The 16,511-nt window shown below is 45.6% G+C and overlaps 1 protein-coding gene across 2 annotated transcripts in view; it reads left to right on the top strand.

Moving 5' to 3' along the window:
• Positions 1–16,511, top strand: part of IL21R (interleukin 21 receptor) — a 64,702-nt gene that overhangs the window by 35,901 nt on the left and 12,290 nt on the right. For both annotated transcript variants that reach the window (XM_073645789.1, XM_073645788.1), the window contains exons 7-8: positions 14,495–14,591; positions 15,878–15,962. In XM_073645789.1, the coding sequence (XP_073501890.1) occupies positions 14,495–14,591; positions 15,878–15,962 (182 nt within the window). The remainder of the gene's footprint in view (positions 1–14,494; positions 14,592–15,877; positions 15,963–16,511) is intronic.

The following is a 16,511-nucleotide window of genomic DNA, read 5'->3' as shown; positions in this document are numbered from 1 at the left end:
TTACTGTGGAAAACCAGACCCCTGGGGTGCCACAGATTCACTTGTTCCACTGCAGTTGTAGCATCTGTTGCTGGGGCTGACTGATCTCTCTGCTGTTCTGGAGTCTCTACTGCTTCCGGTGAGGGTACTTAGGGAAAGGTCAGGACAGGTACCATGATTGCTTGGTTCACCTTCGTCCAAGACTGGGGAAATTCTCCAAGGATTGCTGTTCTGAAGTCTCTGCGGCTTCCGGTGAGGGTATTTGGGGAAAGGTCAGGACATGTACCATGATTGCTTGGTTCACCTGCATCCAAGACTGGGGAATTCTCCAAGGATGGTTTGAACCGTCTCTTCCAGCTTTTCTGTGTGCTGGGGGCTGTTTTGGTCTTCCTCTTGGTGTCTCAATTGATCAGGGCATAAGGGCATATCTTCAGGTGGTCTCTTGAGACTGCTGCTGAAGTCTCTCCTTCATCTTTACTGATGAGGCACACCGTGGTGTTGTCGAAATTTGAAGGTAAGACGGTGTAGGGCTCAACCTCCCACTGATCATCTAATTTGTGAAATCGTCTCTTCCTTTTGAGTACTTGTTCTCCAGGTGACAAGGGAACTGCAGGTGCGTGCTGATTATAAGTTCTTTCCTGCCTCTGTCTCGCCTGGGGCAAACTTCTCTCCACACATTCTTGTACTTTGCGGTATTGTTGCTGCCGCTCCGTATCCCAATCTGCATCTGGTGATGTCGTCTCTGGTGTTAAAACTCCCATGTCTAAGTCAATGGGTAGCTTACCAGGTCTTGCTCTCATCAGGTAAGTGGGTGTACAGTTGGTGGAGTTCACCGGGATGTGGTTATATACAGTACAGACCAAAAGTTTGGACACACCTTCTCATTTAAAGATTTTTCTGTATTTTCATGACTATGAAAATTGTACATTCACACTGAAGGCATCAAAACTATGAATTAACACATGTGGAATTATATACTTAACAAAAAAGTGTGTAACAACTGAAAATATGTCTTATATTCTAGGTTCTTCAAAGTAGCCACCTTTTGCTTTGATGACTGCTTTGCACACTCTTGGCATTCTCTTGATGAGCTTCAAGAGGTAGTCACCGGAAATGGTTTTCACTTCACAGGTGTGCCCTGTCAGGTTTAATAAGTGGGATTTCTTGCCTTATAAATGGGGTTGGGACCATCAATTCTGTTGTGCAGAAGTCTGGTGGATACACAGCTGATAGTCCTACTGAATAGACTTTTAGAATTTGTATTATGGCAAGAAAAAAGCAGCTAAGTAAAGAAAAATGAGTGGCCATCATTACTTTAAGAAATGAAGGTCAGTCAGTCCAAAGAATTGGGCAAACTTTGAAAGTGTCCCCAAGTGCAGTTGCAAAAACCATCAAGTGCTACAAAGAAACTGGCTCACATGAGGACCGCCCCAGGAAAGGAAGACCAAGAGTCACCTCTGCTTCTGAGGATAAGTTTATCCGAGTCACCAGCCTCAGAAATCGCAGGTTAACAGCAGCTCAGATTAGAGACCAAGTCAATGCCACACAGAGTTCTAGCAGCAAACACATCTCTTCAACAACTGCTAAGAGGAGACTTTGTGCAGCAGGCCTTCATGGTAAAATAGCTGCTAGGAAACCACGGCTAAGGACAGGCAACAAGCAGAAGAGACTTGTTTGGGCTAAAGAACACAGGGAATGGAAATTAGATCAATGGAAATCTGTGCTTTGGTCTGATGAGTCCAAATTTGAGATCTTTGGTTCCAACCACTGTGTCTTTGTGTGATGCAGGAAAGGTGAACGGATGGACTCTACATGTCTGGTTCCCACTGTGAAGCATGGAGGAGGAGGTGTGATGGTGTGGGGGTGCTTTGCTGGTGACACTGTTGGAGATTTATTCAAAATTGAAGGCATACTGAACCAGCATGGCTACCACAGCATCTTGCAGCAATATGCTATTCCATCCGGTTTGCATTTAGTTGGACCATTATTTTTTTTCGACAGGTCAATGACCCCAAACACACCTCCAGGCTGTGTAAGGGCTATTTGACCGAGAAGGAGAGTGATGCGGTGCTACGCCAGATGACCTGGCCTCCACAGTCACCAGACCTGAACCCAATCGAGATGGTTTGGGGTGAGCTGGACTGCAGAGTAAAGGCAAAAGGGCCAACAAGTGCTAAGCATCTCTGGGAACTCCTTAAAGATTGTTGGAAGACCATTTCCGGTGACTACCTCTTGAATCTCATCAAGAAAATGCCAAGTGTGCGCAAAGCATTCATCAAAGCAAAAGGTGGCTACTTTGAAGAACCTAGAATATAAGACATATTTTTAGTTGATTCACTGATTTTGTTAAGTATATAATTCCACATGTGTTAATTCATAGTTTTGATGCCTTCAGTGTGAATGTACAATTTTCATAGTCATGAAAATACAGAAAAATCTTTAAATGAGAAGGTGTGTCCAAACTTTTGGTTTCTACTGTAGGTCCACCAAATCTGGCAACTTCTCTGGCCACAGGCTACGTTCTTCAAGGGGCAACGTCTTCAACAGGTCTATTACTACCTGGTTCATCTTCTCGCACAACCTGTTGGTCTGGGGATGATATGGCATCATCCTTATTTTCTTGCAGCCCTACAAGTTACAGAATTCTTGAAACACTTCTGCTTCAAAGGCTGGGCCTTGGTTGGTCAGCACTCTTTCAGGGTAACCGTGCGGGCGATAAAAGTGTTGTTGAAACTCTTTGGCTGCCGTCTGAGCTGTCTGATCTTTCACTGGCACTACTACCAAGAACTGGGAGTAGTGGTCTACTATAGTGAGAGCGTAGACATAGCCTGACCGGCTTAGGGCTAGCTTCATGTGGTCCAAGGCTACCAGTTCAAGTGGTTGTTTGGTGATTATGGGCTGCAGGGGAGCCCTCTGGCTGTCATGATCTTTCCGTCTCAGGTTGCATGGACCACATTCTCGACACCATCTCTCGATTGCTTTCCTCATGCCAGCCCAGTAGAATCGCTCACGTAGCAAGGCTTCCAACTTCTTCCACCCGAAGTGTCCTGCTCCATAGTGGTACGCTTCTAAGACCATTGGTGCTTCCTGCCTTGGGACTACCACCTGACAGACCAGTTCGTGTGTTCGGGAGTTGATGCTTCTCCGACACAGCTTTCCCTCGTAGATGAACAGCTTGCCCTTCTCCTTTCATAACTGTTGGGTCTCCTGTGGAACATCTGGATCAGGGTGTGAGTCAGCTTGTGTCAGCAACTCCTTTACTAGGTGGACAGCCGGGTTATTATCCTGCGTCTCTGCCCATCCATGGTGGGGCAATGGGTTAAACGTGGCCTCTCTGTTGGTGGAGCGCTTGTTCCTCACACAGTGGGAGCACTGGGTCCCCCCGTGACGATGGAAAGCCAGTAGCTCTATCTCCTCCAGCTCTTCCGGGTCTTCTCCCCCATCTGGCAAGTTGGGCATCCTGGACAGCGCATCAGCATTAGTGTTTTTATGCCCCGCCCGATACTTGATGGTAAACTCGTAGTTAGACAGTCGAGCCATCCATCGTTGTTCTAGGGCACCAAGCTTCGCAGTCTCCTGGTGCGTCAGCGGGTTGTTATCCGTGAAGACTGTAAATCTGGAGGAGGCGAGGTAGTGTTTGAAGAGCTCTGTTACAGCCCAGACTATGGCTAAAAACTCCAACTTGAAGGAACTATAGTTGTCGGGGTTCCTTTCCGTGGGACGGAGCTTCCTGCTGGCGTAGTCAATCACTCTCCTCTCTCTGCCCTGCTGTACCTGGGACAGCACCGCTCCCAATCCCATGTTGCTGGCATCCGTATAGAGTACAAAGGGTTGGCCATAGTCGGGGTAGGCCAGGATTTCATCTCCCGTAAGAGCCACTTTCAGTAGAGTGAAGGATTCATCTTCTGGTTTACCCCATTTGAATGGAGGATTCGGGTTCTTGGCCTTCTTGGTCTGGCCCACTAAGAGGTCCTGCATGGGTGCCGCTATCTTGGTGAAACCCTTGATGAATCTCCTGTAGTAGCCTACCAGCCCGAGGAGCTGCCGCACTTCCTTGATAGTGGAGGGTCTTGGCCAGTCCTTGATCACGGTGATTTTTTCAAGGTCTGGTGCTACACCTTCGGCTCTTACCCCATGACCTACGTACTGCACCTTGGTCTTCAACAGGTGGCACTTGGACGGCTTTACTTTCAGGCCATAACCAGATAGGGCTTCGAACACCTCGGCCACGTGCTCCAGGTGGTCTTCATATGTCTTTGAGTAGACGATTACGTCGTCTAGGTACAGCAGGATGGTTTCAAAGTTTTTGTGTCCCAGGCAACACTACATTAACCGCTGGAAGGTTCCTGGGTCGTTGCAGAGCCCGAATGGCATGCAGTTGTACTCGGAGAGGCCCATTGGTGTCGTAAACGAGGTCTTCTCTCTGTCCGCCTCTGCCACAGGAACCTGCCAATACCCACTGGTGAGATCCAAAGTGGAGAAATAATTAGAGGATCTTAGTGCAGCTAAATATGATTCCTCAATTCTGGGTAATGGGTAAGCGTCCTTATGTGTAATGCGGTTAATCTACCTGTAATCAACACACATCCTCATTGTACCATCTTTCTTTCTAACGAGGACTAATGGAGCTGCCCAGGGGCTACAACTATCTCTGATCACCCCAGCCTCCTTCATCTCCCATAACATTCCTTTGGCACATTGATATTGAGCTGGGGTACAGGCCGGTACCTCTCTTTAATGGGCAGATGATCTCCTTTGGGGATATGATTTTGGACCCCTTTTACCTGCCCAAAGTCTAGTGGGTGTTTGCTAAAGACTTGCTCATATTCTTGGACCACCCGGTACACCCCATGCTTTTGGTACAAATGGGGTGGAGTCAGTGCCTACTTGTAGCTTCTGACACCAATCCTCCACCTGCCCCTTGGAACCATTATCCTTCGCCGGTTTGGACGGAGGCAAGGGTTCCACTGCTTTTATTGCATTGTTACAGACAGTGAACAGCTTAGCAAGGGTGGCATACCAGGGTAAATGGACCTCTTTCTCCCCACAATTCAGGATGCGTATCGGTACTCTCCCCTTGCGGACATCGACCACCCCCTGGCCGTCAAGATGGTGGGCCTACTATCAGAGTACACGGGTTCTACCAGGGCCTGATAATCTTGACCCCTGAGACCTATTGCTGCCCGACACCATATTAACATTTCACTCCTAGGGGGCATTGCAATGGGGAACGGATCACTCATTCTGACACTGCCAACTTCTCCTCCAGACAGCTCTACCTGTTGTCTTTGCATCAGGGCTTTGATCTCCTTCTGCAGAACTCACTGCTAACTGGAACTGGCAGTCTCTGTGACCTATTGCAACAAAACAATAATTTCCCCAAGACAATTCTCTATCACATTGGTGCCTATAGTTATCATAGGATGGCTTTCTCGGCGATCAATATAAACAATAATCATTCCTTGTGATAGCAATTCTACTTGGCCAACCTTTATGGTCACCTCTTTATATCCCACCTGAGGCAAGGGCTGACCATTGCTGGCATAGATACTAAGATGGTCATCTGGACTGAGGGTAATGTCTGAATCAATCCAGTATCGTTTATAAAGGATATATGGCATCGTTGTCAACTGGGAACCAGTGCCCAGTAACGCGTTCATCGGGATGCCATCAAGCACGACAGGTGGGCCCGGTCGTCCTCCCACGTACTTGTCTCACCAGCTTTGTGGGCCTGGTCGTCTTACTCCTGGGGGTTGGCCCTCTGCCCCAGAGGTTGCTCTTTTAAATTGCAGAATCTGGCGAGATGCCCCGCCTTTTGACAGCGGCGACAGATGGGTTGTCCGTTCTGGTCGTGGCTATCGCTGTTTCTCCCTCTGGTCGGTGGAATCCTTCTCTGCCGTCGCCACGGGACATCAACTGGACTGGAAGCCAGCTGGATTCTTTCCTTTGGAGACATTGCATGGCCTGCACAGTTTTGGTTAGTGTAGCCACAGTTTTGGTCAGCTCCTGGACCTGAAGGTGTAGGTCTGCAGACGGGTCATTATCTAGGGTCTGCATGTCATCCTCCACAGGTGCTGGGGAAAAGGACGCCACCTCCTGGTGGTATGTGATAGCTGGGCACCGGAGGGGTGCAGTGCCACTTGGGGTTGATTCTCACAGCACCCAGATGGCCCGGTCTTTAAATTGCACAAAGTCCAAATCAGGGTTTTGCAGAGCCATAATACGCAACTGTGTCCAGTGAGCATTAGACAGGAGCCCCTCAATAAACTGCTCAGTTAGCAATCTGTCCTCGTCTCGCACACTGTCGGGGTCTACCTGTTTAATGGCCCACAGCACCTCCTGCAGGTTTAGATCATAGTCCCGTACTCTGTCCTGCACCCTTTGCTTGCACCCGTAGAACTTCATTTTAATCTCTGCTGCGGTGCGGGTGTCAAAGGTATCCTTCAACCGGGCCAGTATTTCCTTAACAGAGCTTTTGTCCCTGCCCGGCCAGGACTTCACCTCCCTCTGGGCTGCACCGATTAGCTGACATATAAGGATGCTGACTTTCTACTCCTCAGACAGGGGGTACACTTGGAACAAACTGCGCAGTCTCTTCTCAAAGTCGCTCAGGGTGTGCGACTCCCCTGAGTACTGGGGCAACCACGCCGCCCCTGGTATATATGGCATGGATAACGGCATTACAGTGGCAGCGGCCGCGCCCGTGGCTGAATCCTCTCCCCCCTAGTGAACCTCAGCCAGGTCCTGGGTTTCTGCTGGCGTACCAGTCTGCTGGCGTACCAGTCTGCTGCTGTGCAGGTCACTGTACAGCTGCACTCTTGCTGCACAGCTTCTCACACTTGTGTTGTATTCACAGAGCTGCAGCAGCTGGATGGATGGGATCACACAGCCCTCTGCAGGGGGAGGCGACAATCTTCCCCCTCAGTCTGATGCAAAGGGGAAAATTGGCACCTTTCAGCCTGAGTGACAGACAATTCTGGTACAGTCTATGCAAGTGGGAGGGACCTATTTTGGCGCCGTTTCCGAGGCTCCGCCCACAATGGGACACCCCACATATCATTAACTCCGTAGGTGCTACAGTAATGGCTGCGGTTTTTACAGTTATCCACAGTCTTTGTGACACACAGGACCCGGTGTAACTGGTCGGTTCATCCTGTTCGTGACGCCAAGTTTGACGCACCCCCGGGGCGGTGGGGTACTCGGTAGCCGGGCCGGTCGCTGGTGGGGGATGTCACGGTGGCAGTAACCTGGTCCGTTACCCAGGGCTGTCAATTAAAGGGGGGAAAGTAAAAGGGGAATGAAGTTTTTAGAGATAATGTTCGTGATGCCACCTGTGGCATGCGGCTATATGGGGCCGCCGCTGCGGTGCAGATCCTCTGGAGCTGGTGGTGATGCAGCAGAGTTGGTTCAGCTCTCCACAGGCAGAGCTAAGCTCCAGGGCAGTATTTGTAGAATTGTGGAGGTGGATGTTGTTGGTGCGGTGTAATGCAGGTGTAATGCAGGTGATGGCGCAGATAATGATGACCAGTCCACAGCTTAATGGCGGTTTCCTCTTATTTTTACTTGCAGTTTGTTAAGCAGACCGGGGCATGGGTACTAGCTGGTAGTAGAGGTCCGGGCGGCCTGGGAGCAAATTAGGAATCCACCTCGCCAAGTGAAGTTGTAGACCTTCCTTCTGCGCTATTCTCTTTGGCCCTGCTGCTTGTAGCTGTGCTGCGGCCCTCGTCCCTGAGTAAAACGTCTTTGTGCTCACCCGTATGGCAGGCAGCTCGGGCCTTCCTGGAGTGTTGCTCCCACATGGCGGTGCTGGGTCCTATGGTGCTGCTGTGTCACCGGGCCTGCAGTCTCCTGCCCTCCGGATTCTGCTGCTGGGCCTTCAGTGCCCCACAACCTCGGACTCCGTTGTCCGGTTACTTTGCACCTCTCTCTGGGGTGAGCTTGTGCACAGCTCCCTTCCCCACGTCCTTCCTCGTCGCTGTCCTGTCTTCAACTCCTCTAAACTACTCTTACTAACCCTGCCTCCAGATTCCAGTAACTAAGGGGAGGAGCTCCCCTTGCTGGTCTGGAGCCAGGAAAGTGTTGTATGCTGGTAAACCTGATTAGGGGACCCCTCCTTGCTTCCAGCCATGGCATCACCCCCTATGAGGGAGGCAGTGCCACTGTGGCAACCGGACCTCTGGGGTGCCACAATATCTTACCTGCTCATTTTGTCAGGTGCGCAAACAGTCAATGAACTGTGGAACTACACACAGCTTCACTGCGCATTCGCGGGGAGTCGCGGCTGGCCAATATACACTGTGCAAGAGCGGGATTTAAACAATGAAAATAGTGACGTCGGCGCAAACCCAGTGAAAAAATTCAAATTGCGTGGGCGGCGATAAGCCGGACTGAACACCATGAGGCACACCCCTATGACTAAACGAGCAGATAAGATATAACTATACAAAATGCTTTTTACAAATAATAAAAGCACCAATTTTAATGAAAAACGCTATGGGGCCTGATACGTATTAGTACGCCCTGGCGATTTCGCCCGCGCACAAGCGGTGCGGGCGAGATCGCCACCGGGTGTCAGCTGATTGCTACAGCTGACACCCGGTGCTATGTGCAGGGAGCGGTCCCACACAGCTCCTGGCAAATTAACCCCCGAAATGCTGCGATCGAAATCTATTGCAGCATTCCGGTGGCAAGAGGAGGTAAGCGCTATACTTACCTTCTCTTACGGCGTCCCGTGGCGTCTGAGTCCGGTCCCGGATGTTGCCATGGTGACCCGATATCATCATGACAACATCCGGGTCACCAGGAGGCAGGACGTTGCTTTGGTCATGGGCAGTGCACGACCAAAGTAAGTTCTCCCTGTGCAGTGCTGACAGCCTGCATGGCATAGGGATGGTGCTGCATTCCTGTGCTATACAGCCGATCAGGCTGCAAAAATATCAGAAAGTGAAAAAAAATTGTAAAATTATTTAAAAAAAAAAAAGAAAAACAAAATACTAAAAATAAAAATATATTGTACCCATAAATAAATAATCTTATGAAAAAAAAAAATAAACCAATAAAAGTACACATATTTGGTATCACCGTGTCCAGAACGACCTGACCTATAAAACTGTCTCACTAGTTAACCCCTTTAGTGAACACGGTAAAGAAAAGAAGCAAAAAACGAAACATAAAACAATGTTTTATCATCATGCCTCCAAACAAAAAATGGAATAAAACGCGATCAAAAAGACAAATGTAAATAAAAATGGTACCGCTGAAAATGTCATCTTTTCCCGCAAAAGACAAGTAGCCATACAGCTCCAACAACCGAAAAATAAAAAAAGTTATAGCTATCAGAATAAAGCGATGCAAAAACAATTCTTTTTTCTATAAAATTGTTTTTATTGTGTAAAAGCGCCAAAATATAAAAAAAAATATATAAATGCGGTACCGCCGTAAACGTACTGACCCAAAGAATAAAGCTGCCTTATCAATTTCACCACACGCAGAACGGCATAAAAAAAACAAAAAAACAAAACTATTTCTGAATTGTTGGTCTTTGTTTATTCTTCCTTCTAAAAATCAGAATAGAAAGCGATCAAAAAATGTCACGTGCCCGAAAATGGTACCAATAAAAACATCAACTTGTCTCGCCAAAAACAAGCCGCCACATGACTCTGTCGGCCGAAATATGGAAAAATTATACTTCTGAAAATATGGAGATGCAAAACCTAGTCTTTGCAAAAAAATGCGTCTTTTAGTGTGTGACAGCTGTCAATCATAAAAACCCGATATGAATCTGGCATCGCTGTAATCGCACTGACCCGAAGAATAAAGACGTCTAATCACTTATACCACACGAGGAACGGCGTAAAAAATAAACTTTAGGGTTAGGGTTATGCTAGGGTTTGGGTTAGGGTTGTGCTAGGGTTAGGGTTGTGCTAGGGTTAGGGTTGGGCTATGGTTAGGGTTGGGCTAGGGTTAGGGTTAGGGTTGGGCTAGGGTTAGGGTTGGGCTAGGGTTAGGGTTGGGCTAGGGTTAGGGTTGGGCTAGGGTTAGGGTTAGGGTTGGGCTAGGGTTAGGGTTGGTCTAGGGTTGTGCTAGGGTTAGGGTTGGGCTAGGGTTAGTGTTGTGCTAGGGTTAGGCTAGGGTTAGGGTTAGGCTAGGGTTAGGCTAAGGTTAGGCTAAGGTTAGGGTTAGAGTTGGACAAGGGTTGGGCTAGGGTTCGGGTTGGGCTAAGGCTAAGGTTGGGGTTGGGATGTTTTCAGAAGTAAAGAAAAAAAAATGACGACGATATGGCGACTAATGTTGAGCGCAAGTGCTCGCTACTTGAGTTTGCATCTGGTGCTCGGGTATGCACCAAGTATAGCGGGTGCTCGAGTGACATGCTCGAGTCTCCGCCCAAAATGTTTTGCAGCTGTTATACAGCCAAAAAAACCTCGCGGGGATTGCCTGCCATGCATGAGCGATCCCCGCATGTTTTTTTTTGGGTGTCTAATAACCGTGAAACATGCGGGCTGGGACTCAAGCATGTCGCTCGAGCACCCGCGATACATTGTCCATACCCGATCACCTGATGCAAACTCAAGAAGTGAGCACTTGCACTCAAGACTAATGACAACTTATTCAATATGATGACCTAATGTTATCAAATTCTGTGTCGTACCTCTGGGTTCAAAATGTTCACTATACTCCTTGATAAAATCCTTGAGGGGTGTAGTTTCCAAAATGGAGTCACTGGGGGGAGGGAGTGGTGGTTTCCACCATTTAGGCACATCAGGGACTCCCCAAACGCAACAGGGCATCTGCTAATTATTCAAGCAAATTTTACATTCAAAAAGTCAAATAGCGCTCCTTCCCTTCCAAACCCTGCCGTGCGCCCAAACAGTAGTTTTCCCCCCACATATGGGGTATCGGCTTACTCAGGAGACATTGCACAACAAATTGCATGGTGCAATTTCCCCTGTTACCCCTATGAAAATGCAAAATTAGGGGCTGAAAAACATTTTTGTTGAAAAAATGTGAAAATTTTATTTTTACAGTTCAATGTTATAAACTTCTGTGAAGCACCTGGGGGTTCAAGTTTCTCACCACACATCTAGATAAGTTCCCTAAGGGGTCTAGTTTCCAAAATGGGGTCAATTGTGGGAGGTTTCCACTGTTTAGGCACATCAGGGGCTCCCCCAAACGCAACATGGTGTTCGCTAATTATTCAAGCAAATTTTACATTCAAAAAGTTAAATGGCGCTCCTTCCCTTCCGAGCCCTGCCGTGCGCCCAGTGTTTTTTCCTCACATATGGGGGTATCTGTGTACTCAGGGGAAATTGCACAACAAATTTTGGGGTCCATTTTTTCCTGTTACCCCTGCGAAAATAAAAAAATTGGGTCTAAAGTAACATTTTTGTGAAAAAAGTTAAACATTCATTTTTTAATTCCACATTCCAAAAATTCCTGTGAAGCACCTGAAGGGTTAATAAACTTCTTTAATGTGGTTTTGAGCACCTTGAGGGGTGAAGTTTTTAGAATGGTGTCACTTTTCAAAAAAATCGTTTTGCAAATTTTGTTGTAAAAATGAGAAATCGCTGGTCAACTTTTAACCCTTATAGCTCCCTACCAAAAAAAAAAAATTTGGTTCCAAAATTGTGCCGATGTAAAGTAGACATGTTGGAAATGTTATTTATTAACTATTTTGTGTGACATATCTCTCTGATTTAAGGGCATAAAAATTAAAATTTTGAAAATTGCAAAATTTTCAACATTTTCAACAAATATTCAATTTTTTTCACAAATAAACGCAAGTGATGTCGAAGAAATGTTACCACTATCATGAAGTACAATATGTCATGAAAAAACAGTCTCAGAATCAGGGGGATCCGTTGAAGCGTTCCAGAGTAATTACTTCATAAAGTGACAGTGGTCAGAATTGTAAAAGTGAAGTGTCTTCTGTTGGAAGAAACTGAACAACTATGATGAACTGTTATTGTAAGTCTTGTATCGGGAGTGTTCTTCAGGACACGATGAGAAAACCAACTCTTACACAGTTCGTGTAATATTTTACTTATTTAAGTGAATATTATTACCCGGACAATAGAAAACATTTAAACATTATGCAAACATTAGCCAATGGCTGGAACCTCTGTGCTATACAGCGTGGCACCTAAGCAATCTGTATTCACTATTTTTCTATAGATTTGCCTGCTGGCGTACCTGTCTAAACCGGCCGCCTATTATCGTTTTACACCCTGAGAATTGGATTAATTGTATGCATGTAACGTAAAGGCTAGCCTGTGGTACAGCACTGAAGTTTACAATCTTACAAATATTTCCTCTATTTCTCCAATCAAATTTCCCTCTCTCTTCCCGTGGTGTCTACAGCAAATTCAGAGGAACAGTCCTCAGCTGTATCGAAGATACCCAAAAAACCCTACGGTGACGGCAGTTTAGCTGTGAACAAAGTCTTACCCAGTTGAATAACTGTCTAGTACTATAATGCTTCGCAGAAACTTTCTCCCGTAGCAAAATGGAGTTCAAGTGTGGTCCGGAGACCGCTGTGTGCCGTGTCAGCACCTCAAAGTGAAGCGTTTCTGACAGGAATCTCCTCAAACCTGGACAGGTTCCGGTCGCGAGCAAGCTCACCTCCAATATGTTGTTTCTCTGGTGTCAATGGGGTGTTCTCACAAACAGATGATGCTGAATTCCCTTCCAGCGCCTCCTCTACTGTTCAGGACATATTCCAAACTACCCCCAAGATGGCCTCTCCACTTATTCCTGTCACGTACTTTTAATTGTCAACTGGGAAATCCCCTGAACATATTAACTAAGCCCCTCCCACACTGGAGCTAGACCAATCACCGACCCTCCTTTGGTTGTTGGACAAATTTCACCGTTCCGACCCTCTATCAGCATGCACTGAACTCCCTATAATCAATATATTAACTGTTTATTTTCATTATATAATCATGTAATACAATGCATTTTAAATCATTCACAGAGTTGAAACCTTACATCAAAATATATACACGGTCTTTCAACAATACTTAGACAACAGTGACCTTTTTGTAAAGAAGCAATTCTATTTACAAGTACAGTGTTATACTGGTGTGGATACAGATTTACACAATTATATCACTGACATAAATCTCACATTATCATGTCATTCCACTTCTTGTTGAGGCTTCCAATGTTGTCCTCAGTTCTGATCACATTAGAATTAGTGATGAGCGAGTATGTTTTGTTAACCCTTTCGCCGAGTATGCTCGGGCGATCACCGAGTAGTCACAGATGCTCGGTCTTGTGTTTTAATCACTCCTGTGCATGATTTGCAACTGTTTGACAGCTTTAATACATGTGAGGAATGTATAAGAAATAGACATTCCTCACATGTATTAAAGCTGTCAAACAGTCGCAAATCATGCACAAGGGAGCGATTCAACCATATCACCGAGCAGCTGTAAATACTCTGTGCTCGCCCGAGCATACTGGGCGAAAGGGTTAATAAAACATACTCGCTCATCACTACTCACCACTAAAGAATATCTCAACATCGGACGCACACCATACACATCACCAGTATGATGTCTAAGGCTATGTTCACACATCATGTTTTTTTTGGCGTTCATTTTCAGCAACAAAACCTGATCTCTTGCCAGGAGCTTGTTCAGGATTTTTGTTGCAGTTTTCTTGCTTTTTTGTAGGTGTGTTTTTTTCACTGTCCTTTTGTCTCTATTGTGCATGTACATAAAGTTCAGTGAAAAAAAAAATCTCATTCTGGTCAATGCACAAAAAACGCTGAAAAAAGTTACCTGCTTTTTTGGTGCGTTTTTTCAGGTTTTTTTTCACCACCCATTACTTCCTATGGGTGAAAAAACGCTGAAAGAAGTGACATGCTCTATTTTTAAAAAAAAACATGAAAGGCACCAAATCCTGAACAAATAAAAAAACCACGATGTGCGAACTAAAATTTCTTTAATCTCAGACTTTGCTGGTACTGCAAAACGCAGCTGAAAATTTGCATAAACTTCTGCAGCAAAAATCGCTGAAAAAACCATGATGTGTGAACATAGCCCAAACTGGTCAAGTGCTAAAGATTTAAGATTTAGACCATTTCATTCTGTCAGCATCATTTGTGACCCCAAAGAGCAAAGAGACCCAGAATGAAGATAGAAATCCATGGATAAGTCAATTTGTCAGGTTGAATATTTTTTGGGTCAGTATCCGGTACGGTTGTTCCAACTCTTGGTTATATGTGGCATGTTGCATCAATCTCTGAATTCCGGTGGTCTATGTTTCTAGCGGACAAGATTTAACTACATGCCGCATTGACTGCATTGGAGGACAAAAGACCTTACTAGGAGTGAACAAGCTTTGTGTGCACACTCTGAGCTTTACACAAGCTCGATTCTTGTACTTCAAATATTTGTGAATAATTTCCTAAATATTTCTTTCAAATTATTTTTTTCTTTTTTAGCTCATCAAATTCTTGGACAATCTCGAAGCTGTTGAGATTAAAGTTCTTGTTTTTATTAATTTTCAGGTCAAAACATCAAAATCCAAATCGGGGTGATTTCAGGAATAATTGCCATATTGGCATTCCTGGGGATTGTTCTGACATGCTTCCGATATACACCGCCGTAAGTCAATCTTGTTTCTTTTGCACTGATAATTATACATTTTGAAGGATATACAGTATCTTTTTAGTTTGATAGTGTTAATAATTACATATGTGTCATATTGGTCCAATATGCAAGAAGGTTCCAAGGCATCGCCAATTATATTTTTCAATGCTTTAATGGGGAGCAAAAATCAAGATAATAGTTGTATGTGCATTTGTGCTCCATAATAAAGTACTGAAAAATGCATTGGCGGTGCCATGGACCCTTTTTTTGCATATTGGACTTCTATGGTGGATCAAGGTGGAACTCAAACCCAAGTTGGCTCAACTTCACCTGATGGTGTACATAGTTTGCATCATCGTGGTGTATCCTGTAGATGCTATAGACATTGTAGAGAGTGGAACTGCACAATGACCAAGATGATAGGAGGATGTGGTGGAGAGACCACCTCTTTTAATGTATAGCTATGGTGCCCCGCTCTCTTTCTGCACATATAGACTGCAGATTAGCTCCTGTTCTCTTCAACAGCTGGTAATGACTTATCGGTGGAGTATATGCTATTATAATAGATAGGTCACTAATGTAAAAATAGTAGACAAGCTCGTTTTAAAGGGGTGTGGTAATTTGTAAAAATGACCTAGCATTTCTACAGAAAGTAGGTTTTAGGTGGTCCAGCGGTACCAGTTGCCCTAATTCATAAGTGGGCCCATTGACTCCATTATCACAAGTGCTATGAATATTATGATAGTTGGGTGACACTATTATAGATTGTAAATTGGTTAATGAGCTTCAAGATGCTCCACCTCATTTCAAGTAGCCATACGTCTCTAGGGTCCTTTTTGTGGTGCAACATCTAGGTTCCCCCCCAATGGTTCCACTGATCCAAATGGAATGGTGGCAGAAGGAGAAGCTTCTTCAATAATATGGGAACTCATCTGTCCAAAACAATTTTTAAGGATACGCAGGATCAGCAACCATCTTGCGTGTTTGTATAGGGAGTCTTCCAATGTTTCCCCCCCAACAGATGATGTTTGGGGAAAGAGGAACAGGGCAGTTGGAATTTCATCATCCGATCAGAGGACAGTGGCAGCGGCTTTCTCCTATTATTCCGTTGAAGACACATGAACTCTTGGCCGAGCACTTGTGCATGAGAGAGTCAGGCAGGTAACCTGTCTGCCAACCCAACGTTTTGCCGAAATTTATATTGTGTATAGGCAGCGTTAGACAGAAATGATCATTCATAACATAAATGTGAAGCTTTCATGTTCATTACTCAGATTTCCTGTTTCTGTTTTTATCATCAGCATGTGGAAGAAGGTGTGGGTGGTGGTCCCTGACCCCGAGCCCTTTTTTAAGCCACTCTACAAAGGACATCACGGAGATTTTAAGGTATATATTAATCTATTTTTGCTGTTAGTCATGATTTTGTATTACAAGCCAATTACTGTTAGCGCTATGAAAGGTGTTGTGAATTGAAGACGTGTAGGAGTTGCGGAGACATGTGGGAACGCATGGCCGCCCAGAGTTACGGTGGAAATTACATTCTGCTCATCTTTGTAGTAAACATCTCAGCTCTGTGTGAAGAAGTCAAGAAAAGAGGTGACCTGGGAAAACTCTAGTTTTACTTCCCCATTAGACTCGTGTAATGTTGCATTTAGCATGCCGCGTGTTTGCCCAGATTACACCAATCCTATGGTATTGGTATTTTCTATACGTCACCCTGGTGAACTTCACTATTAAAGGAATTGTATTGAATTAGAAAAGCAAATGTAAGTGACGCGCCCCTGGGCCTGTGTCGCGCTGCGTTGCGCACGCGGGAGCTTACCCGGAGCCGGATCTCTTGAGGGTTGTAGTCTCGTGGCGGTGATCCGGTCCGTGCCCAGGGAGTCAGACTAAGTGGCGCTGTATCAGCGGTAGATGATGGACGACTACGCCACC

The sequence above is a fragment of the Phyllobates terribilis genome, unplaced genomic scaffold (genome assembly GCF_046119375.1).
Source record: "Phyllobates terribilis strain yellow unplaced genomic scaffold, ASM4611937v1 Scaffold_9__5_contigs__length_417890890, whole genome shotgun sequence".
Lineage (NCBI taxonomy): Eukaryota > Metazoa > Chordata > Amphibia > Anura > Dendrobatidae > Phyllobates > Phyllobates terribilis.
The sequence above is the reverse complement of the archived record's forward strand: the minus strand, read 5'-3'. Positions and strand labels throughout refer to the sequence as shown.